The sequence below is a fragment of the Rattus rattus genome, chromosome 8 (assembly GCF_011064425.1).
Source record: "Rattus rattus isolate New Zealand chromosome 8, Rrattus_CSIRO_v1, whole genome shotgun sequence".
NCBI classification, from domain to species: Eukaryota; Metazoa; Chordata; class Mammalia; order Rodentia; family Muridae; genus Rattus; species Rattus rattus.
Window position 1 is genome coordinate 75,725,567 of NC_046161.1, and position 25,033 is coordinate 75,750,599.

The 25,033-nt window shown below is 33.8% G+C and overlaps 1 protein-coding gene and 1 pseudogene across 1 annotated transcript; both read right to left on the bottom strand.

The window, feature by feature from the left end:
• Positions 1 to 362: 362 nt before the first annotated feature.
• LOC116907941 (olfactory receptor 7G2-like) lies at positions 363 to 1,292 on the bottom strand. Its single transcript, XM_032911162.1, has one exon. It carries the CDS (start codon positions 1,290 to 1,292, stop codon positions 363 to 365), a length of 930 nt encoding a protein of 309 aa, XP_032767053.1.
• An 11,448-nt stretch (positions 1,293 to 12,740) lies between these two features.
• On the bottom strand, positions 12,741 to 13,683 carry LOC116907281 (annotated as a pseudogene).
• Between the last annotated feature and the right edge of the window lie 11,350 nt (positions 13,684 to 25,033).

Here is a 25,033-nt window from a genome sequence, read left to right on the forward strand (position 1 = left end):
GCACTGCATGTAATGAGTAGACTTACTGTAAAATAAAGAGTGCTTATCAATAAGTATTGAAATCAGTGATCCTCAGCCTATTCCTGTCTAACGCTTCAAACATTCAACTAATTCTCTTCATACAGTTAGTACTTTTAATCTATCCTCTAGATATAGTACTTATTTATTCCATGCCTTTCTAAATGGCCAGTCTTACATTCTTCTGAAAATTGAGCAGAGAATATTTATTAAATTAGAATTGTCACTGCAATCTATGAATTTGTCTAACAGCAATATGGTCACACATTTTTACTTGTAAGGAGTGCATATTCTTTTACTTTCCCAAAAGTTCTTCATTTATGTCAACGATCACAGAGCTGAACCTAAGATATCCAACCGATGAATTTCCCAAATGATTTTCTCATGTCTCTATTCCTTAGACTATAGATAAAGGGGTTTAGCATCTGAGGGACTACAGTGTACATCACTGATGCCACTGCTGAATATCTCGTAAACTCAGTTACTGAGGAGCTGAAATACACACCAAGACCTGTCCCATAGAACAAGAATACAACAGATATATGAGATGTGCAGGTGGAAAAGGCTTTTTTCTTTCCTGTTTGTGATGTCATTCTCAAGACTGACAAAATAATGTAAATATATGAAAAGATGACTCCACAGAACGCACCACCTGCAAATACGAATACAGCAACCAATATAAGCAAGTTATTAACAAAGGCATCAGAACAGGCAAGTTTTAGAACCTGAGCAAGTTCACAGAAGAAGTTTTGGATTTCCAGGTTTGTGCAGAAAGACAGTTGCAGAACCATCAGACTGTGGAGTAGTGCATCCATAATGCTAAATAAAAGACAGAGCAGAACAAGGAGGACACAACAGCCAGGGTTCATGGTGATTGTATACCTCAGGGGTTTACAAATGGCCACATAACGGTCATAGGCCATTACTGCAAGGAGAAAATTTTCCATACCACTAAAAATTGAGACAAAGCAGAGTTGAGAGATGCATTGTATATAATTGATAGTGTTATTCTGTGCTTGAATGTTCACCAACATTTTGGGAATAGTGCTTGTGCTTAAACACATGTCATTAATAGACAAAATGGATAAAAAGAAATACATGGGAGTGTGGAGGCGAGAATCTGAGCAAATTGCCAGGAAGATAATTATGTTTCCCAGAATTGTTATAAGATATATGCACAGAAATATACCATAAATAAGCATTTCTAGCTCAGGATCATTTGTCAATCCAAGGAGATGAAATTCTAAAATGGTTGTTTGGTTTATCAGTTCCATGGTGCCAGTAAGAGCACTGAAAAGACAAAGTGAAATACAGTTAAAATCAGATTGTGTAAACTTATCACATGAAAGTGTAGTTAAAACATACATATAGACACCAAAATAATTCATTGGTACTCTCCTGAATTTTAAGAAAAAAAAACTTACTTTTAATCCACTCACTACGCAGTGCTTAGTGAGAATACTTTTAGCCCATAATGGACTCTCAAAACTGCTTTTAAATATATGTAAGAAACATACAGACAGACAGACAGACAGACAGGCACACACACACACACACACACACACACGTGTGTACATGTGCATGTGTTTGTGTGTAATTATTGAGGCAAGAAACAGCATAGTGTGTCAGAAAAACAACATACAGGTATGACAGAGCACAAGAAACCCGATATTCAACAACTTTTTTGTTTTACTTTTCATAAATGTCTCATTTTTATGATAAAAGCAAGCAAAATATATTTCATTAATCTTAACTCTCACTTAAACAATGAGTGAAAATACAATGCATACTGAGCAAATAATTGATATATTGAAAAATCATTTCTGAAAACTTATGTGTAGATGACACCTCCTCAGTAGAACACTGTATTTAGGTGAGTACTAGGTGAGGACCTTTTGGGGCTGAAGAAAAAAACTCATTGTTCCAGTTAGTTCCTTCACTATTATTCAGGTATCAGATGTATGTTCATTTAATGAACCGTGGATGTAAAAAGTCCAAATTCAGAATGATTAATTTAATGACCCTGAACCAGGTATACAATATCAAATCCCCATTATTTAATCTACCATTTAAAAGACTTGTTTTTTAATGAATTAGAATACTTTTGAATTTAAAATCAATGTTTCAAAACAATTTCTAGTATTCTTAAATATGATATCCATATAGTTCTTATGTGTAGAGTGAGTAGTAAGAATATGGAAGAAAATAAAGACAATTCAATGTACAAAACTTAGAGTATATCTTTTATGTATCATTTTCATGAACTTAAGTTTTATATTATACTTTTTATAGACTTTTATAAGTTATGTTTGTTATCAATTGTGCCAACCTAGATAAAATTAGGAACATAGTGTCCGGTTAGTGTTGTTATTTTTTTTAATTATTATCACAAAATAATGAATATTTTCATTCAGATATTATGGAAATATTGGTTCATAACATTTTTAAAATTTCTGACTCAAATAGTACAATGCTGTTAAAATATCCCCAGTCAATACTTCTAACCTCTCCCCTTAGCCAGACTCTATACATCCTTCTTCAGATTTATTTGAGGCACATCTGCCCTCTCTAATTCATCACACAGACACTCTCTCTAATATATCAATCTAATATAGTTCACACATACATTGCTCCATCCTATTGTGCCACCTTATGCCAGCTATGCAACCAATTCTAGGCTATTGTCAGGAAGCTCTCTGCCTATGTCCTAAAAGAGAAACCCCTTCTATATCATACAAAATCTTTACACCCAGCTACATCTCTCCCAATGCCTCAGGCATAGCCAAAAATATAAATTTTGTACATTAGCTGTTTCCTATCTACTCATCTGAATTCCTTCATCCTCTAAACCAAAACTGCCTAATATTCTCTCTGCGAAAAAGCTTGCATGTTAAAATTTTATTGAAAAATTACATAGAATATCAAGCCAGTGATTTCTTTCTAAAATGTACCAGGATTTTAGAAATATTTGCAAGTGATAATTATATATAAAGCCCAGGAAATCGAATTTAAAAGGATAATCTTACAATTCAAAAAGTTTTAAAACAATAAAAAGAAGTAGCTCAATGAAATTATGATGAAAGAAATGAAATAAATATATACATTTTCTATGACCAAGAATAGACAAACATAACGCTAATAGATTCAATCGGCAGTCCAGTAGTTGAGAACAGAATTAAACAGATTGAAAAACTTACGAAGATTTAAACTGAAGATAATATTGAAAAACACAATTATATACCAAGAAAACCCTTACAAATAGAGTAGGTCAGAAGTACATACAATCAAAATAGGTCATTGGGGACCCTAGTCCTACACTTGTAAAATTTTAACCATGAGGCTGAGGGAACCTTGAGAAAGAAGATATGGAAAGGTTGTTAGACATAGAAAACTGGGGTATTTCGTAAAAGATTATATCTCTTAGTGTGTCAAATCTTCAACACAGTCTCACTACTGTGACAACCTAAATACAAGCAGAAAGCAGCCAATAGGCATGTTAAAGTGGATTGTGAAAATCCCAAAGGACCTCAACACTAACAAAGGAGTTATAGACAACTAAGAGTGTGCAGAGAACAAGAGAAACAGCCTTGTATATGGTGTAACACATAATTAGCTATCCTATCCAAAATTGTCAGCTCTAAAAAAACACAATCTGATATTAGCTTACAGAATGGGTATATTGAATTTATATTTTTAGGAATATATAGGTGTATATATGTATTTACACACATATGTATGTGGATGTAAAAATCATGATAAATAGGAGGCCATTTTTTTTAAAAAAAAATTGGTGTACATTAGAAGTTTTCAAATACATTAAGAGTAAGAGAATTTTTTTAATTATATTGTAGATGCAGAGAAATGTTTGTTTCAAAAGAAATAAATAGAAAATAGATTCTTTTGATCAATATGTGTTTCCATGACTAAATGAATAAAAATGTGTTGATCATTGCAATACAGGATAAGAACGCTATCAGACAAACTGAATATCTATTAAATATAACATTACTGAAAAAAAGTAGAATCAAATGATCAACAGCAAAGGTAAAAAAAAAAGTATCTATGACAGAATTGTGATCAACATGTTTTTTTTCCCCATCTCTATTAAACTGAGTATTTCATATTTACATTTCAAATGTTATTCCCTTTCCTGGCTTCCAGGCCAACATTCCCCTAACCCCTTCCCTCCCCTTCTATATGCGTGTTCCACTCCCCATTCTTCCCACATTATTGCCCTCCCTCCAAGAATCCAGTTCACTGGGGGTCCAGCTTTGTCAGAACCAAGGGCTTCCCCTTCCACTGGTGCCCTTACTAGGCTATTAAATGAGAGAAAAATGAACTCATTGTCTTCAAACTAAGAAATAATATTACTGAAGGCATTGTTACCATTAACAGTAAAATCATTGAGCTGTTATCAAGAGAAATAAGAAAAAGTAAAGTAATGGGTATCTATAGCAAAACTGAAATTATATTAGTAATTTAGATAAGTGTTATGATTACATTTATATGGTTCAATTGTGTGTGTGTGTGATCTTGTGTGTTCGTGTGTTTATGTTCACACATTGGGAATCTCAAAATCTCATTTTGAATAAAAATGAAAGTGTGATGGGAACAGGTATTGGAAGGGACAGGAGAGAACTACAGGGGATCAGGAAATAAACTAAGAAGAGCATACACTAGCAGCTTCAAAGCACACCTGAAAGCTCTAGAAAAAGCAGAAGCATTTGAAAATTCTTTGTTTGGTTCTATACCCCATTTTAATGGGGGTAATTTGGTTCTCTGGAGTCTATCTTTTTAAATTCTTCATATATATTAGATATTAGGCCTCTATTGCATATAGCATTGGTAAAGATCTTTTTTCTATTGGTTGCCATTTTGTCCTATTGACAGTGTCCTTTGCTGGACAGGAGTTTTACAGGTTCATGAGCTCACATTTTTTGATTCTTTATCTTAGATCATAAGGCATTAGTGTAATTTTCAGGATACATTCCCCTGTGCCTAAGTATTTGAGGCTCTTTCCCACTTTCTCTTAATTTAATTTCAGTGTATCCGGTTTAATGTGGAGGTCGTTGATCCACTTGAACTTCAACTTTGTACAAGCTGTTAAGAATGGGTTGATTTTCATTCTTCTACTTACTGACCAGCAGTTGAACAAGCATCATTTGTTGAAAAAACTGCCTTTTTCCCATTGGATTGTTTTAGTTACTTTGTCAGAGGTTAAGTGAACATAGGTGTATGGGTCCATTTCTGGGTCTTTCTTTGTATTCGACTGATCTACCTACCTGTCTGTACACAAATACCATGCAGGGTTTATCATGATAGCTCTGTAATACAGATAACATCAGGGATATTGCTTCCCACTGAATTTCTTTTATTGTTGAGAATAGCTTTTGCTATCCTGGGTTTTTGTCATTCTAAATGAATTTGCAAATTGCTTTTTCTAACTCTATGAAGAATTGAGTTGGAATTTTGATGGGTATTACATCGAATCTGTAGATTGCTTTTGGCAAAATGGCCATTTTTAATATATTAAACTTCCAGTCTATGAGCATGAAAGATCTTTCCATTTTCTGAGATCTTCTTTGATTTCTTTCTTCAGGGGCGTGAAGTTCCTGTCATATAAATCTTTTGATTGTTTGGTTAAATTCACACACCAAAATGCTTTATATTATTTGGGACTATTGTGAAGGGTGCTGTTTCCCTAATTTCTTTCATAGTCATTTTATCCTTTGAGTATAGGAAGGCTACTGTTTTGCTTAATTTTATATCCAGACACTTTGATGAAGTTTCTTATCAGATTTAAGACTTCTTTGGTAGAATTTTTTTGGTCACTTAAGTATACTATCTTATCATGTGCAAATAGTGATTTTTGATTTCTTCCTTTACACTTTGTATTCTTTGACCTCCTTTTGCTGTCTGACTGCTCTGTTTAGGACTTTGAGTACCATATTGAATAAATAAGGAGAGAGTGGGGAGCCTTGTTTAGTCCCTGATTTTAGTGGGATTGCTTCAAGTTTCTCTCTGTTTAGTTTGATGTTGACTACTGGTTTGCTGTATGTTGTTTTAACTATGTTTAGGCATGAGCCTTAAATTCCTGATCTTTCCAAGGCTTTTATCAGGAAGGGGAGTTGAATTTTGCCAAATGCATTCTCAGCATCTAATGAGATGATCATGTGTTTTTTTTCTTTGAGTTTCTGTACTGGATAATATTGATGTATTTTCATCTACTGAACAGTCTTTGCATCTCTGGGATGAAGCAAACTCCAAAAGAACAACAATTCCAGCCAACAGGGGAAAAATTCCAACTGACAAGAACTCCCAGGATCTAAAACACCCTCCAAAGGGTACACAAAGACAGACCCATGGTTCCTGCTGCAAATGTGGCAGAGGATGACCTTGTTGGAGATCAATGGTTAGAAGAACCCTTTGTCCTGCCAAAACTTAATGTCCCAGAGCAGGGGAATGTACAGGTGTGGAGGGAAAATGGGGTGGGTGGGTGGTTGTGGAAACACCCTATAGAAGCAAGGAGGTGGGATAGGTAGTTTATATAAGGGAACCCGGGAAAGCAGATAAAAGTAAATAATTAAAATCCAATTAAAAAACAAAAAATGAAATTAGACCAATCTTTATGACTTCTCCAAACACTAATTCCAAACAGTTTAAAAATCCTACCATTAATCCTGAAACTTTTTCTGGCAAACATCCACTACCATAAATGTTATAACTGTAGGACTTTCATAAAATGGATTCATAAATAGTAATACTTTTGCCCATGCATAAATGTGATTACTTGCTAATGGCACTTCATAAAACTGAAAGCATCTGAATAGCTATGGAAAAAGTAGAATGATTGAAGAGGAAACCCACAGAATGAAAGATAATGTTTGTCAGCTGTATACACAACATAGTATTGGTATTCAGAGTTCAAAATATAAAACAAACACAAAGAGTTGAAGAATAAAACAAAACAAATGATCTCTTTGACAAATGGGTTCACCAAAATCTCAACATTCTACAGCTACTTCCTCAGCCATGTTCATTGATGACTGATTAAAATTGCTATTGTTTTAGTTACTGTTCTATTTCCGAGAAAATACCCCATTAATATTTCATTGCCCAAATAGGAGTTTAGTTGAACACAAAGAGTAGTTGGATAACATTACAAGTAAAATTTTCAGGGAAATGTGAAGGCAGGGTTTTGTGTTAATTATACTGAGAAGAATTGAGAGGAACCTGAAGAAGAATAAGAGCGTATAATTCATCCTATAGGGGAAATTAGAAGAGGGGTGGTCTTTGGTTATGGGAAAGACAGGTATATAAAGGAGAAATATGGTGATGAGTAAAATAATAATAACAGTATCTGAAAAGGCTGTAATGGAATATTTATAATATATATATATATATATGTGTGTGTGTGTGTGTGTGTGTGTGTGTGTGTGTGTGTGTGTGTGTGTACATTGTGTGTATAATACAATTTGTAAAAGGAACATAGCCAAGCAGGACCATCTGCAATATGGGTGTGTGTACTGTTGATATTTCCTCACCTACACAACATAGAATCTGCTGATCACTGACAAAGGATCAGGCAATGGAGTAAACCAATGACAAGGAGACAGTGATACCTCTGGCTACCCGAGAGACAATGAGATCCTGGGAGGAATTACAAATATTTGCCCAATTCCTATGAAAAGAAGTCTGTGTTTGTCACTTAACTGCTCCTGTGAGTCTGTATCATTGACTCTTCACCTTCTTGTCTCAATCCCTAAGGGTCTTGATTGGAATCATCAGCAACAACAACAACAACAACAATATATATATAATATTTTTAATATATATATAATATAAAATGTATGTAACATATAAATATAAATTATTTATAGAGTATATGTAATATAATATATTGAATATATAATAATATAATATATAATATCTTTATAAAAATAATATGCAATATATTAAGATATAATACAAATACACATATTTATATACAGATAAAATATTTATACACATGAAAAGAACAGTTTTACAAATTAACTTTGTTCTATAATATACATAGAATTTTTATGTACTTTTCAGACATAGCTTTACAATGTTCCCTCTAAAGGAAAAAGACCACTTAACCAAATTCTAAAACACAGACATGAAAAGATCTCTTCTGAGGTATTGGCTAGGTCTGTCCAAAGGAATCTCTAAATATATAGATTTTTGTTGATGCAATTCTTTTCCTCAAAAAGAAAAGGTAAATGTCTGAGGCTAAAGAAACCATGTACTTTGGAAACAGGGCACAGAGGTGTCTGAGCTGGAAGTGACTTGAATGCCTTTTTCTAAGGACTATCTTTCATTGTTAGCTTACTGAGAAGGAAGGCAACTAACAAACTACCCTGTTATGATGCCTGTAAAGTAATCCAGGTTCAGTGTGGTATGACAGCATTTCTTATACATGTTTCATTAGTGCCTTTTACATCTTGGCACAAATAAACAACTCTATAATTAATTTGGGACCTGCTCAACCAGAAGAATAACATGCCTGCTACTGGAAATCTATCAAAACATTCAGTGTAGTGATGCCATGGACATTGATGGACTTTACTAAATCCAAATAATCCCTACGAATATTCTAAAGATTTCTGTTCCTACCCTCCAATAAGTGTACTCCCCAACCCTTATTGATAAAACTATACTTTGTAACAAAGACTGCTACAGAATATACCAACCAATCAAAAGGAAGTTGTAGACCCTATATATTTTTAATATGTTTACAAACCATTTTCACATCTAAGACTTAAAAATATTGTGGATGATGTGACAGAAATAATTTTGTTAGAGGATCTTAGAGATTTCTGTAATATCAAATGCTTTGCATTTAAAACCTCACAAACATGACCGGTGAAGTCCACTAGGACAAAACAAACAGACATGCCAAGACCAATGGGGAAAATTCCACAAGGCATCGAATATTTATAGTCTATTGAAAAATACAGGGAGTAGGAGAAGTAGTCTTCTCCAGGAAAGACAATACTACTTGATTGTTTAAAAACAAATTTTGAGCCTTGAAAATACACAAAATTAACATATAGACTCAGTAGTATATAATTAGAAATAAGTTTGTACATTCATATATATCTATATGTATACATTCATATATATATATATATATATATATACACAAGCAAGAAATAAAAAAGGCTTTAAATATATGGGAGAAAATGGGCTATGTATGAGATATATAATATCAAAAAATTAAAAAGAACATGAAAAAGTCAATCAATAGAGAAGTGAAGTTTTAAAAATTTTTGGGCTTTTCTTGTATGCACCTGAAAATGTGTACAGCAAGACTAGAGTATGGAGAAAGGCCTTCCCAGTGAAAACGAACAGAGCTTATATGAAAAACATGTGGGAAATTTTGATTATCTCACCTAAAGCAGGTAACAAATAATAACAAAATAACCATAAATCATGGGGATTAGAAAGCTATCTCATTTGATAAAATATTTAAGAAAAAAGCAGGGCTCCCAGGGAGTAAACCACCAACCAAAGAGTACACATGGAGGGCCCAATGGCTCCAGCTGCATGTGTAGCAGAGAATGTCACTGTCCAGCACCAACAGTAGGAAAGGCCTTGGTCCTGTGAAGGCTTGTCTCCCCAATGTAGGGGAATGACAGGGTGTTGAAGTTGGAGTGAGTGGATGGGAATGTGAGTATCCTCATAGAAGTAGGGTGGAGGAGGAGGTATCAAAGAGGGAGAAAGGGGAATAACATTTGAAATTCCAATAAATAAAATGGAATGCAGATCGATCCATTCTTACCACCCTGTAAAAAGCTTAAGTCCAAGTGGATCAAGGACCTCCACATCAAATCATAAGAAAAAGTGGAGAAGAATCTCGAACACATGGGCACTGGGGAAAATTTACTAAACAGAACATGAATGGCTTATGCTCTAAGATCAAGAATCAGCAAATGGGATCACATAAAGCTGCAAAGCTTCTGTAAGGCAAAGGACACTGTTGTTTGGACAAAACGACAACCAACAGATTGGGAAAAGATCTTTACCTATCCTACAACTGATACAGGGCTTATATCCAAAATATACAAAGAGCTCAAAAAGTTAGAGTTCAGGGAGACAAATAACCTTATTAAAAAATGGGGTTCAGAGCTAAACAATTAATTCACAGCTGAGGAATAACGAATGGCTGAGAAACACCTAAAGAAATGTTCAACACCTTAAACTATACATGGACTGACCCTGGGCTCCAAACAGCATAGGCAGCAGTAAATAGCCTAGTAAGAACACCAGTGGAAGGGAAAGACCTGGTCCTCTTAGACCGAATTCCCAGTGAATGTGATTTTGGGGGGAGTGCGATAATGGGGGGAGGATTGGGATGGGAACACCCATATAATAGGGGAGGGGGAGGGATTAGGGGCATGTTGGCCCGGAAAGGGAATAACAATTGAAATGTAAATAAGAAATACCCAAGTTCATAAAGATGGAGGAAAAAAATATCCAACAAAAACAAAATTAAAAAAAGAAGCATGTAACCTAAATGTCATTACTAGGATCAATCAGAAGTCAAACAATATCATTTATTATGCCTAGTTAAATATATATGTATATTAATATTAAACATATTAAACTCATGAATTACAAAAGTTCTTGCAAGTTTAAATTGGCAGATTTTTTATTTCATGATTTATTGGAGACAGAAGCTAATTTAAATCCTGGAGCTATATCCTTCAAATCTTAATGTATTATAATTACTAAAATACAGGTTCATTGATGACTTTTAGAGAATTTTTATATTTATTGTTCTAAATTATTTGATCCACATGGTCTATTAGTTTCAGTCTATGCAGAAAAGAGTATATCTTTGAAATTATATATCATTATGTATATTTAAACAACTTTCCAATAGTTGCAATAATTTTTTTGTCACAAATGTTGGCATTTTGTTAAAATTTTACTATATCATTTTACTTGATATGTCATACTCTATATTAAAATAAGTAGTATATATGTCATAAAACATTTTGTGTAGTAACATAATATATAAGCAAAGTGAGAAATCAAGCCACACGATGTTGTAATATGAATGGGTTTTGACAAACTCAGGGCATTTGGTCAGATTCCAGTCATTATTTCGCGGGTAGAAATGTGATCCCATTTGTTTCTATTTAAAATAAATCCCATATTTAAGAACTTTAGTTTTCTTGTGTATTGGTAAATGCAGATGTCATTTTAATATTTTCTTCAACATTAGTTATTAAGTTTAAGTAAAGGCTGTTTAAATTTTTCCAATATCATTAACTGAATTTTTTCGAAAAAGGAATATAAATTATATATAGAAAATAGCACAAATGTAAACATCCATTATTCTTCTTAAAATTACCAAATATACAAATTTTAATATACTATAAAATTACCTATAATGATGGTTGGACTAAATCAGTGGTTCTCATCATTAAAACCAAGAGTTTGAGTCATATAGAAAGATTAATCTAATCTTGCAGTCATTATTTTGCAAGCAGATGAATATTCTTTTATTCTTAATATAACAATCATGTATAAATTTAGTTATATTGGTTCATAATTATTCATCCTCAGTTATAATTCATCCTCAATTATACACTCTGATCACAACCACTGTCTTTGTTTCTCTATTTAATTTGCCGCTGCACTACTTTACGTCTATCCTGATACAGAGTCTTTCTACAAGAACGTAAATTCTCATTAAAAATCATAATATCTCCATTCTTGTTGTGGAATAAATCTTATATTCCTTTCTGTATATCACAATTTCTGTATAGGAGTACATGGAATTACATTTAAAGATCACACGTATAGTCTAGCTTATCTTAAATGTATCTTAGATTTTAGATGCCATTTGTTTTGTACCCAAGTGTAGCACATACTCTCTCTATGGAAATTTCATTCACAATTGATGCTCATTCCAATGGGAGCTATTATTTTCATGGTAAGCATTAACTCAAATAGTTTGACCTTAATGAGAGGTCTCTGGTAAAGAACAAACTAGACAAATTGTTTACACACCTCAGTTTGGGTGTACCATGTCTATATAAAATACCTAGAACCTATATAAAAATTAAGAACAAACAGACAAATCCCCCCAAAACATGAATTGATGTTGAAATTAAAAAAGCCCTAATTCCTGGAACTACGCATTCAAAAACTAAGAAATATTAACAATGATTAAACAGCTTTATATCCTCAATATATGTGATAATATTTCTTTCTCTTTGAGGAATAATAGCAGCTTTAAAAACAAAGAATATAGCACAAAATAATTTGAAGCCACACATATAATATAAAAATGTTAAATTGTAAAATAATAAATATAAAGTATTTGGTAGCATGGCTTCATAAAGATTGCTTTACCTAAAAGTTGTTCATCATTATTTGCAAAATATAAAATTTCTGTCAGCGTGGGTCAAATTTCCCTATGGGTTGCAGGGTTATAATGAAAGTAAACCTAAGTATGGATTCCAGTTTTTACATATATATATGATTTACAAAAGCCTTTTATGTACACATATGCTATTAACTGTTACATTAATCAAATTAATTATGGAACTTCAAAGTAAAAAAAATCACTGTCGAATTTTAGTACCACATAGAAATATATTTAGACAATTTAAAGGACTTAATAATAAAGAAGTTAGTTACTTCAGTTCCCCATGGTTTCTGTCATTCTTACTACTTCTGTAAATTCAACTTATGGAGGTGACAACAGAAAAGAGAAGGTGCCTCATGGCTTGCTTCATTTCTCTGTTCCTCAAACTGTATATGAAAGGGTTCAGCATTTGAGGGACCACAATATACATAATAGAAAAAACTATATTCTTAACAGAAGAGTCAGAAACTGCAGAACTCATATATACTCCAAAAGCTGTTCCGTAGAATAAAGATACTACTGAAAGATGAGATCCACAAGTGGAAAAGGCTTTATTTCGTCCCTGGATAGATGAAATCTTAAGAATGGAGGACACAATTTGAATATAGGAGAAAATAATCCCAGCAAGAGGAACACCAGCAAATACACTAGTCACTGTGTAAATAAGAAGGTTATTGATGAAAGTATCTGAGCAGGCATGTTTAATGACTTGTACAAGTTCACAGAAGAAGTGAAGGATATTCTGATCTGTGCAGAAAGACAGTTTTAATAACATCAGACTATGCAGTAGTGCATTCATGGTACTGATGATCAGAGAGAGTAAAGCCAGCAGTACACAGTGACAAGGATTCATAATAACTGTGTACCTCAGAGGATGAACTATGGCCAAGTAACGATCATAGGCCATCACAGCAAGTAGACAACTTTCTAAGCCACCAAAAATCAATACAAAACACACCTGGGACAGGCAGCCTGTGTAGGTAATGCTCTGATTCTGTGTTTTGATGTTCAACAGCATTTTTGGGATTATTGTTGTGCATATACAGATGTCAGTAAAGGACAGATTGGCAATAAAAAAAGTACATGGGTGTATGGAGGTGATAGTCCAAGATTACAGCCAAGATAATGAGAATGTTTCCAAAAATGGTAACAAAATATATACACAGGAACAAGCCGAAGATAAATGACTGGATGTCAGGAGCATATGTCAGTCCAATAAGGAAAAATTCAGAAATACCTGATTGGTTTGAAAATTCCATGTTCCCACTGAATATTTCCAAAATGAATAGGTTACAAGTACGTAAATTTTGTTGGGTAATGATAAAGTTTCATTAATTCATGTTGAATTTGAAAATTTCTCTAACATCTTGTTCTTAGTTTTCACAAATTCTTTGAAATGACATTATTAATGCATTTTGCAAGTAATGTCACAACGTGATATATTTGAAGCTTGAAAGCTAGTCCTTTAATTTTCCAGGATGCCTTAGTCATAGTGTAAATGACATTAGTAATTAACATTTTTACACATTTATCCTCCAGTCTTCTTTCCCTTATACTTTAAATTTCAGTTCTCTTCAATGAATAATGAACATTTCAAAATATAGTGGCAAATGATACTATTCCAAAGAATGAGGCATGTCATTGATTTGAGAAGTCATCCATATCTAAGAAATATAAAGAGAACAAGAAAACAAAAATAAATCATAAAGAGCATAGTAAATCTGTTTATCTAAAGCAATGGGCACCAGTATTGGCATGCCTACGGATTTTCTGAACTACTCACCAAATTGCAGAACCAGTTCCTGCTATCAATTCTGTTTACTCATTCATTAATTTGATAAACAGAACTTTTGCAGGTTGAAAAATATAATGATTCTAAGTCTCCTTCATTCTGTTTTAAATCTATAACTAGTTTTTACTCCTGCCTTACCCTGGCTCCAAAATTGTAACAAAGGACAAGAAGCTCACATGATTTATTTTTCTCTGGTTATAATAAAACACCCAAACCAAAATGACTTATGAAAGAAAATATTTACTTTGAGCTTAAGGTTACAGAGAAATAAAATTCCATCATAGTTAGAGATGAAGAGACACATGACAGTAAACATCAGGAACGGAGCAGGGATATTTAGGGGTTAGATCACATTTGCAACCACAACCATAAAGCAGACAGAATTAACTGGAAGCAGGAAATAAAAAGAAGTTATTTTTTAGGCATGACCTACAATAATTCCACTACACTATCTCTGAGAATCTTCTTTATGTAGGTAGCAAAATATGCACTATCTACTCACTCCAATATTTAGTTAGTCTGCATATGTGACAGGATGTATAAATATAAAAGTTATTTAAATATTTTATTAAACATATTTTAAGTATAGATCATAAATTTTTCACCCAGGAATTATATTCTATAAAAAACCTACATGATAAGAAATTTTAAAGAATTTTTAAACATGTAAAAGCTAATATTTTTCATATTTGAATATTACTTATAATAAAAATTACAAAATTGTCTACATGAAAATTAATATCAAAAATTCCATATTTTCAATTTTCTTTTATAAGATAGCTTATCTCAAAAAATAATATAGTCAAGTTTGAAGTACCACTTGTCATCAACTTGTAGTAACCTTAATTTTCCTCCTTACTCAGGAAATCCCCTACTGCCATTTTATAAACCTTTTATACAAACTTCATCCTTTTCTAAAAAAAGTAAAGGTCCATTTTTTAAAGAATTATTTATTCATATTCAAGTACATTGTAACTGTCCTCACACACCCCAGTTGATGGAATTTGAACTCATGACCTCTGAAAGAGCAGTCGGTGCTCTTAACCACTGAGCCATCTCTCCAGCTCAAACTTCTCATGCTTAATTGTATTTCTTTTAAATAATTGTAAAATCTGTTGCATTAAGCATTTTATATCACCAGAAACTTACTCTGTATACCAGAATTACAATATTTAATACTTTTATCTCCTTGATAATGATATATTTAGATAGCTTTCATTAAGGTTAAGTAATATCATATTCTCCTACAAAGGCAGAATATAATTACATTTCCTAAATTGTGATGACTACTAACAATACCTACTAACAATTCAAGCAAAGTATTATAGAAGCTATCATATCAAGTTGGTAGGATTTTTGGATGGTGGGACAAAAAATAAACGTGAAGCCTAGTGAGAAAATAAATAAATGTTTGGTATTTTATCCCTTCGTTTAATAATACATGACACATACTAGTGTCAACATTGATAAATGTAAAAATAAATAAGTTTCCATTTATTTGTTACCAGAATTTTTCATTTTTCTTTTTTCAGCTTTTCATTTCAGCTAAATTAGTTCCTATGTGTAAAATAAGAATTTATAACAAAAATGTATAAGGAATTCTCAAGGGATAAGAGTTGAAAATAATGATTTACCATGATGTCAATCTATTTTTGTAGGATTCATAATATTTTACTTTGATTGTTTTCTGCACTCACAACTTTGCAGTGCCATTTCTTGTACAGGTAGTCCAATTGGATTGCCTCTTAAGGGAGAAGAAGATTTGAATTTATTGTTTCAGGAAAAGCCTCCAACAAATGTAATTCTAATTATCTTTCAGTGATTAAAAAAAATATCCTACACAGGGCTAGAGATATAGCACTAAACCTATTTTTTTTTCAACGGGATCCTTTAGGTTTGGATTATAGCTTTCCAAGTGGCTTGTTATCATACAACAGTCTATCCTAGTATCCTAGTTAAATTCAAGACTGCTAAGGAGATACCCAACATACTGCCACTGTTATTTTGAGTTACACTATCAATGATACTCCTGGTCAAAGAGTGATACTTTTAGTAATGAAAAAGGAAGGCTTAATCAGAAATGTAAGACCTTCTGAAAGCCTCCATTTTCCCACAGGATATTCGAAGTATTTCCAATTGGTATTATAAACATTTTATGGAAAGTTTTGTTTAAAACAAGAAAGGACAACAGAAGTTACTCACTGTCATGAACTGCTGTTCTTTTTAGAATCCATATGGTCAATCGATAGCCTTCTAATCCTCAAAATGTCACCGCACTTGAAAGAGTTTCTGGGAAAAGGAATTAATTAAGAATGTGCATTTATATGAAGTTTTGGACTAATTTCCTTGTGATCAGAAAATCATTAGTCATACAGATGTACAGACACATACACACACACACACACACACACACAGAGAGAGAGAGAGAGAGAGAGAGAGAGAGAGAGAGAGAGAGAGGAGAGAGAGTCATGCTAGAACACATCTCTAAATAAAAAAGAAACTACAACATTTGATCTTCTACCTACTTGTAACTATAACAGTAAGGGTTGAAATATTCAATTCTTTAGCCACATAAGCTATAGAAATACTTTTGTGGAAAACCTATTAAACAAATGTGCACCTCAAAAATCTCTTTACTAACAATTATTTATTTTGGAAAAAAACACTTCAGAATAATTTTAAAGTATTAAAAAATCGAAGAAAGGTAGATTTCTTCCCAGCACAAATGGTGTCCTACTCTGGTGAAAATTATAAGCCTATATTAATGAAAGTTAAGTATGTGTCATAACAAACTTATTTTGAGAATTTTTAAGAGATTGTCAGTTAAACAGAGAAGTAATTTTATATGTGCTCTTTCTTCACTTTTTTCATAATATAACTGTATGAAAACACCCATTATCATCACCGAATAATTGACTGAGAAAGTGATGTCCCTGGCTATCTTCACTAACCGCAAAATTGATAGTCATACTTGGGTGTTTCTCAGAGTTTGCTCCCAGCACATAGACCTATCACTTGATTCAACAACCTCCTGAGGAAATGAGGCACTTTTATACACTATGTTCCTGTGCATTCTTATAACGACAAAATTAATGAGGTGGTCATAGTCTAACTCTTATAATTCATGTATCCTATGGGATCAATATCCAAAGCATGTCATTATCCTCATTTTTTTCACTATTACTCTAACCTCAAAAGGGCAATGATACATTAAATGTGTACTCAGAAGTAAGACTATGCCATCATTGATTATCAGACCTCTGATGGTAAAATTACCATACTCACGTTTCTTTATTATATCTTCACATTATAATTATTTATATTTTCAAGATCTGCACTACTAGATTTCACTGAATATCCATTTGTGAATATTAAATTTTAGAAAGAAAGCCTACATATTTTATATTCAGTTTTAAACACAGACAAGACCATAATTAAAATATCTATTATCTAATTTTCACTATTGTCTCAATTTTTTAATCTTTCTTAAATCTTAAAGACAATAATACTTTTTAATGAATGACATAATAATTAATTTTAACCCAATTCATTTTCAAGAAATGTTGAAAGAGATGTAAAAAAGAAATCTTTGTCTCTGTTTCTTCCTCTCTCTCTCTATTATATATATATATATATATATACATATATACATATATATATGTATATAAAATAAAATTTAGTTGCATCTATATTTTTATATGTAGAGATGATGTTTCATACTGTACTTAACTGTGAAACTTTTAGTGTTTATGTATTTTGGTATTTTTATGTTTTTACCAAAATACAAGGATTGAGGAATATATTAACATTTTTCTTTTTATTTTAATGAAAAATATGCATAATTAAGCATTTTAAAAGAAGATATAAATTAATGTTGATGTGTGATGATATGCCCTAGGAAACAGAAAAAGTTTAAGAAGTATCTATTATTAAGATAAATTACATGTATAAATAAAAATTTGAAAGCATAAATACAAATGAAACAATTCTGCATAGTGATCAATTATGATTTCTTCCAGAGACTTGGTGTTTATGCATCATGTACTAATCAGCAAATGTAACACACCATATGAATAAGGAAATAAAACATATCATCAAAATTGAAACAGAGGTGACATTTGAAAAGTTCAAATGTCTTCAAGATAAAATATCTGAATTTATTAGAAATAGAACATTTCTCAAAATGACAAAGATGTACACAATGGAATGGCAGACCAAAGTTTAATAAATAGATTTCCTCGCTATTAAGAAATGATACAAAGATACCTACCCTTAAATTCCTTATTTAATATACAGATTAAAGTCTCACTTTTCTTCACCTTCAATTTAATTTTGCTTCTGTGATGCTGGTTATTGTCGTGGTGGTGGTAGTAGTGGTAATAATGGTGTTGGTGGTGCTTCTTTCTCTTTGCTTCTTTTGTACCCTTCTGAATTTTTTAGTCCTTTAAAAATGAGATCTGCATGCCAACAATCAAGGACATTCAGTCTTTTCTAAAAATAGAGCTCCTATTAAGCCAAGAGTTTCAGTTCAATCTACCTTACCACTATACATTGTAATGAATCTGAATCAACTCCTAAATATTTTGTGAAATTACTATCTATTCTAATGAACTGTACATCAATCGCTACTTCTTTCATATCCAATTTCTCATATGTTGTAACCTAGGCATACTAGAATTCTTATCTTAAATTTGATTTTACTAAATGTAAGGTTTGACATGAAGACAAAACACCCTTAAATACAAAATGAAATAAAATAAATTTTCCTCCATCCTGAGCATCAACTTATACTACAGCTACAAGTCTATATCCTTGTCAGAAAAAGTGACATATCCATGTTTATTGCTTTTCTATCAACAATAGGAGGAAATATAACCATCCTAGATATAAGCAGGATATTATATAATAAAATGACACTAAACATTTGTAAAATATATTGTAAAACATTTGTAAAAATATATACATATAACTATAGTCAGTTTAAAAAATATATTACTACTAATTTTTTAAACTCAAGACCCAGTCATGATCCAATGGTTCCTCATCGCATTCCTCCTCAGCCATTTCCAGCAGGATATCCTCACCTCCTCCCACAACCCACCAGATCTCCCCATTCCCTGGGGCCTCAATTCTCTCCAGGGTGATGTCTTTCTCTCACTAAGCAAGAAGAGTCAGTCCTCTGCAATATATATGATGAGAACCTCATATCAGCTAGTGTTTTCTGCCTGGTTTGTGGTGCATGTTTTTCTTCCATTTTTATTAAATTTGGTATTTCTTATTTACATTTCAAATGCTAGTCCCTTCCCTGGTTTCCAGGCCATCATTCTTCTCCCCTTCTATATGGGTGTTTCCCCTCCCAATCCACCCACCATTACCAACCCCCCAACAATCCCGTACACTGGGGGTCCAGCATTGGCAGGACCAAGGGCTTCCCCTTCCACTGGTGCCCCTAAGAGGCAATTCATTGCTACCTATGAATTTGGAGCCCAGGGTCAGTCCATGCATTGTCTTTGGGTAGTAGCTTAGTCCCTGGAAGCTCTGGTTGATTGGCATTGTTGTTCGTATGGGGTCTCAAGACCGTTCAGCTCTTTCAGTCGTTTCTCTGATTCATTCAACAGTGGTCCCGTTCTGAGTTCAGCGTTTTAATGTCGCCATTTGCCTCTGTATTTGATATATTCTGGCTGTGTCTCTCAGGAGAGATCTACATCCAGTTCCTGTCAGCTTGCACTTCTTAGCTTCATCCATCTTATCTAGTTTGGTGGCGCTGTGTGTGTGTGTGTGTGTGTGTGTTTGTGTGTGTGTGCATATATAATGTAGGCACTATGTGGGACAGGCTCTGAATGACCGTTCATTCAGTCTCTGTTCTAAACTTTGCCTCCCTATCCCCTCCTATGGGTATTTTTATTCCCCTTTTAAAGAAGACGTGAAGCATCTGCATTTTGGTCATCCTTCTTGAGTTTCATGTGGTCTGTTCATCTTGGGTAATTCAAGCATTTGGGCTAATATCCACTTATCAATCAGTGCATACCATATGTGCTTTTCTGTGATTGGGTTTCGCCACTCAGGAGGATATTTTCTAGTTCCATCCATTTGCCTATGAATATTGTGAAGTCATTGTTTTTGATCGCTAAATAGTACACCATTGTGTAAATGTACCACATTTGCTGTATCCACTCCTCTGTTGAAAATTACCTGGGTTCTTTCCAACTTCTGTCTATTATAAATAAGGCTGCTATGAATATAGTGGAGCATGTGTCTTCGGTGTATATTGAAGCATCTTTTGGGTATATTCCCAAGAGAGGTTCAGCTCGGTCCTCAGGTAGCACAATGTCCACTTTTCTGAGGAACGTCCAGACTGATTTCCAGAATGGTTGTACCAGTCTTCAATCCTACCAAAAATGGAGGAGTATTTCTATTTATCCACATCCTCACCAGAATCTGGTATTGCTTGAGTTTTTTACCTAATACATTCTGACTGGTGTGTCGTGGAATCTCAGATTGGTTTTGATTTGCATTTCCCTTATGACTAAAGATGTTGAACATTTCTTTAGGGGCTTCTCAGCCATTTGATATTCCTCAGCTCTGAATTCAAATGTTATTCCCTTTCATGGTTTCCAGGCCATCATCCTCCTAACTCCTTCACCTCCTCTTCTATATGGGTGTTCCACTCCCCATCTACCCCAACTACTACTCCCCCACAACAATCCTATACACTGGGGTTCCAGTCTTTGCCGGACCAAGGGTTACCCCTTCCACTGGTGCCCCCATTTTTAATAGGGTTATTTGTCTCTCTGCAGTCTAACTTTGTGAGTTCTTTGTATATTTTGGATATTAGCCCTCTATCATTTGTAGGTTTGGTAGAGATCTTTTCCCAATCTGTTGGTTGCCATTTTGTAATAACAACAGTGTCCTTTGCCTTACAGAAGCTTTGCAGTTCTATGAGATACCATTTGTCAATTCTTGATCTTAGAGCATAAGCCATTGGTGTTTTGTTCAGGAAATTTTCCCCACTCTTTCTTCTATTCATTTGAATGTATCTGGTTTGATGTGGAGGTCTTTGATCCACTGTACTTAAACTTTGTATAGGGCGATAAGAATGGATCGATTTGCATTCTACATGTTGACCTCCAGTTGAACTGGCACCATTTGCTGAAAATGCTATCTTTTTTCCATTGGATGGTTTTGGCTCCTTTGTTAAAAGTCAAGTGATTGTAGGTGTATGGGTTCATTTCTGGGTCTTCAACTCTATTCCACTGGTCTATCTGCCAGTCTCTGTACTAAACCCATACAGTTTTTATCTATATTGCTCTGTAATATGCTTGAAGTCTGGAATGGTGATTACCCCTGGAAGTCCTTTTATTGTTGAGAATAGTTTTAGCTATCCTAGGTTTTTTTATTCCAAATGAATTTGCAAGTTGTTCTGTCTAAATCTATGAAGAATTGAATTGGAATTATGATGGGGATTGCATTGAATCTGTAGAACTCTTTTGATAAAATGGCTATTTTTACTATATTAATCCTGCCAGTCCATGAGCATGGGAAATCTTTCCATCTTCTAAGATCTTCACTTTCTTTCTTCAGAGACTTGAAGTTCTCATACAGATCTTTTACTTGCTTGGTTAAAATCTGACCGACGTATCTTATATTATTAGGAACTACTATGAAGGGTGTCATTTCCCTAATTTCTCAGTCTATTTATCTTTTGTGTAGAGGAAGACTACTGACTTGTTTGAATTAATTTTACAGCAAGCCACTTTGCTGAAGTTGTTTATCAGTCTTAGTAGTTCTCTGGTGGAACTTTTGGGGTCACTTAAGTATACTCTCATTTGCAAATAGTGATATTTTTAACTTCTTCCTTTCCAATTTGTATCCCCTTGACCTCATTTTGTTGTCTGATTGCTCTGATTAGGACTTTGAGAACTATATTGAAAAAGTAGGGAGAGAGTGGACAGCCTTGTCTAGTCCCTAATTTTAGTGGGATTGCTTCATGTTTCTTTCCATTTATTTTAATGTTAGCTACTCGTTTGCTGTATATGGCTTATGTTTACTATGTTTATTTATGGGCCTTGAATTACTGTTCTTTCCAGGACTTTTATCGTGAAGGGGTTGAATTTTGTCAAATGCTTTCCCAGCATATAATGAAATGATCATGTGGTTTTTATCTTTGAGTTTGTTTATATAGTGGATTACATTGATGGATTTCCATATATTAAACCATCTCTTCATGCATTTTCTGAGAGATCTTGGGAGTTCAAGTTATTGGATACTGCTAGTCTTCTGAAAGGATTGCTCTACTTCTCAGCTTCTTCCAACATTTCCTTAAGTCAACTTCAGAGGTTCCTGTCTTCTGTCCATTGGTTGGGTGTAAAAGCTCCTTCAGCTGCATTTTGGGCCTCTTGGAAGGCACCAAGCTAGGCTTTATCACACAATAGGATCAATAATAGTGTCAGGCCTTAGAGACTGATGGTGGTTACCAGTTTGGGACTGTTACTAGACATGCTTTCATTTATCCTTTTCTTATTTTTTGTTCCTGCATTTCTTTTACACAGGAGCAATTCTGGAACAGAGTTTTTGACAATCAGATGCCAACACCATTTCTCAACTGGATGCCCTGTCTTTCTCCTAGAGGTGTACAAGTTCTGTCTCCCCACTATTGGACATTTCATCTATGGTCACTCACTCTGAGTCCTGGTAGTCTCAGATCTCCCAGGTCTCTGGTACATTCTAGAGGGTTCCCACACCTCCTACCTCCCAAGTTTACCTGTTTCCATTCTTTAGACTGGCCCTCAGGGCTTCATTTTTTATTTTACCTCCCAATTACTGACCATGCTCTTAATAGATGAATAGTATTCCATTGTGTAGATGAGCTACATTTTCTGTATCCATTCTTCAACATCTGGGTTCTTTCCAGTTTCTTGTTATCAAAATAAGACATGGTGTGGAATCTTCTGATTTTATAGCCTAGAGTAGTATAGCTTGGTCTTCAGGTAGATTTATTTCCAATTTTCTGAAAAAAGTCCAGATAGATTTGCAGAGTGGTTTTACTAGTTTACGATCATACCAACAATGGAGGAGTATTGCTCCTCCTCCACATTCTCGACAACACTTGTGATCGCCTGATTTTTTTTTTTTTATCTTAGCCATTATCATTGGTATAAAGTGAAATCTCAGGGTCATTTTGATTTGCATTTCCGTGATTACTAGGATTTTAAACATTTCTTTAAGTACTTCTCAGCCGTTAGAGATTAGTCTGTTGTGAATTCTCCACTTATTTCTCTCCCCAATTTCTGATTGTGTTGTTTTGTTTCTTGGTGTTTAGCTTCATGGGTTCTTTATTTATTTTAGATATTATCCCTCTATAGGAGCTGGGGTTAGTGAAGCCTTTTTTCCTAATCTATAGGTTGCCAATTTGTCCTATTTACTATGTTATTTGGATTATAGAATCTTTATAATTTAATGAGGTCCCATTTATCAATTCTTGATTTTATAGCATAAGCAATTGGAATTCTGTTTAGGAAATAACACACACACACACAAACACACACACACACACACACACACACACACACACACACACACACCTGTACTACCATGCCAATGAGTTCAAGGCTCTTTGCTATATTCTCTTCTATTATACTCAGTGTATCTGATTTTATGTTGAGGTCCTTGATCCACATGGACTTAAGCTTTGTGCAAGGTAACAAATATAGATCTATTTTTTTTTGTCTACATACAGAGTGCCAGTTAGATGAGCACCATTTATTGAAGATGCTTTTTTTCCATAGTATAATTTGACTTCTCTCAATTATCAAATTGTTCATAATTCTGTGATTTTACTTCTGGATCTTCAATTCTATTTCTGTACCAATATTATGGAGTTTTAATCACTATTGCTCTACAGTGTACTTTGAGGTGAGGGATGGTGATTCTCCTAGATGTATCTTTTAATTCCCCCTCCCAGTCTTTTTTTTTTTTTTTTGGATAATTTTTATTTACATTTCAAACGTTATTCCCTTTAACAGATTCACATACATAAGCCCTCTAAACCACCCCCTCACCTTTTTCAATAAGGGTGTTCCCACTCCCTAACACACCCTTCGAGCTTCTACACCCGACGTTCCTCTATACTGGGGAGTCACCTTTGGCAGGACCAGGGGCTTCTCCTCCCACTGTTGCCCAACAAGGCAGTCCTGTGCTACATATGCAGCCAGAGCCATGGGTGTTTCCATGTGTACAGTTTGGGTAGTGGTTTAGTCCCTGTGAGCTTAGGTTGGTTGATATGTTTGTTCTTCTGGGGTTGCAAGCTCTTTCAGCTCCTTCAATCCTTCCTCTAACTCTTCCAAAGAGGAACCTGTTCTCAGTTAAATGGTTTGCTGCTAGCATTCTATTCTGAATTTGTCACACTCTAGTAGAGCCTCTCAGGAGACAGCTATATCAGGCTCCTGTCAGCATGTACTTCCTGACTTCATCAATATTGTTTATTTTTGGTGGTGAATATATATATTACCACCAAATGACTATTCCTTCAGTCTCTTCTCTTGGAACCCTTTGCTTCCATTGTTTTTTCTTCTCTAACTTGAATGTAATATTTATTAACATATATGTTATATCTATGTATACTTCTAAGTCTATGACTATGTATACATACTTACATTTACATTTGCACATACACATACACAAACATACACACACACACAGACACACACACACACGGGTAAAAGATAAATAAAGAACTTTCACTTACACATTTTTGTAGAGCAAAAGTTTGCTTTCTTTCATAGAGTGATATCAGGTATATCAATCATACCAGGATATTC

Bases quoted from the DNA above. Each gene is read 5' to 3' on its own strand.
- LOC116907941 (XM_032911162.1), bottom strand. From the start codon at position 1,292: ATGGAACTGATAAACCAAACAACCATTTTAGAATTTCATCTCCTTGGA.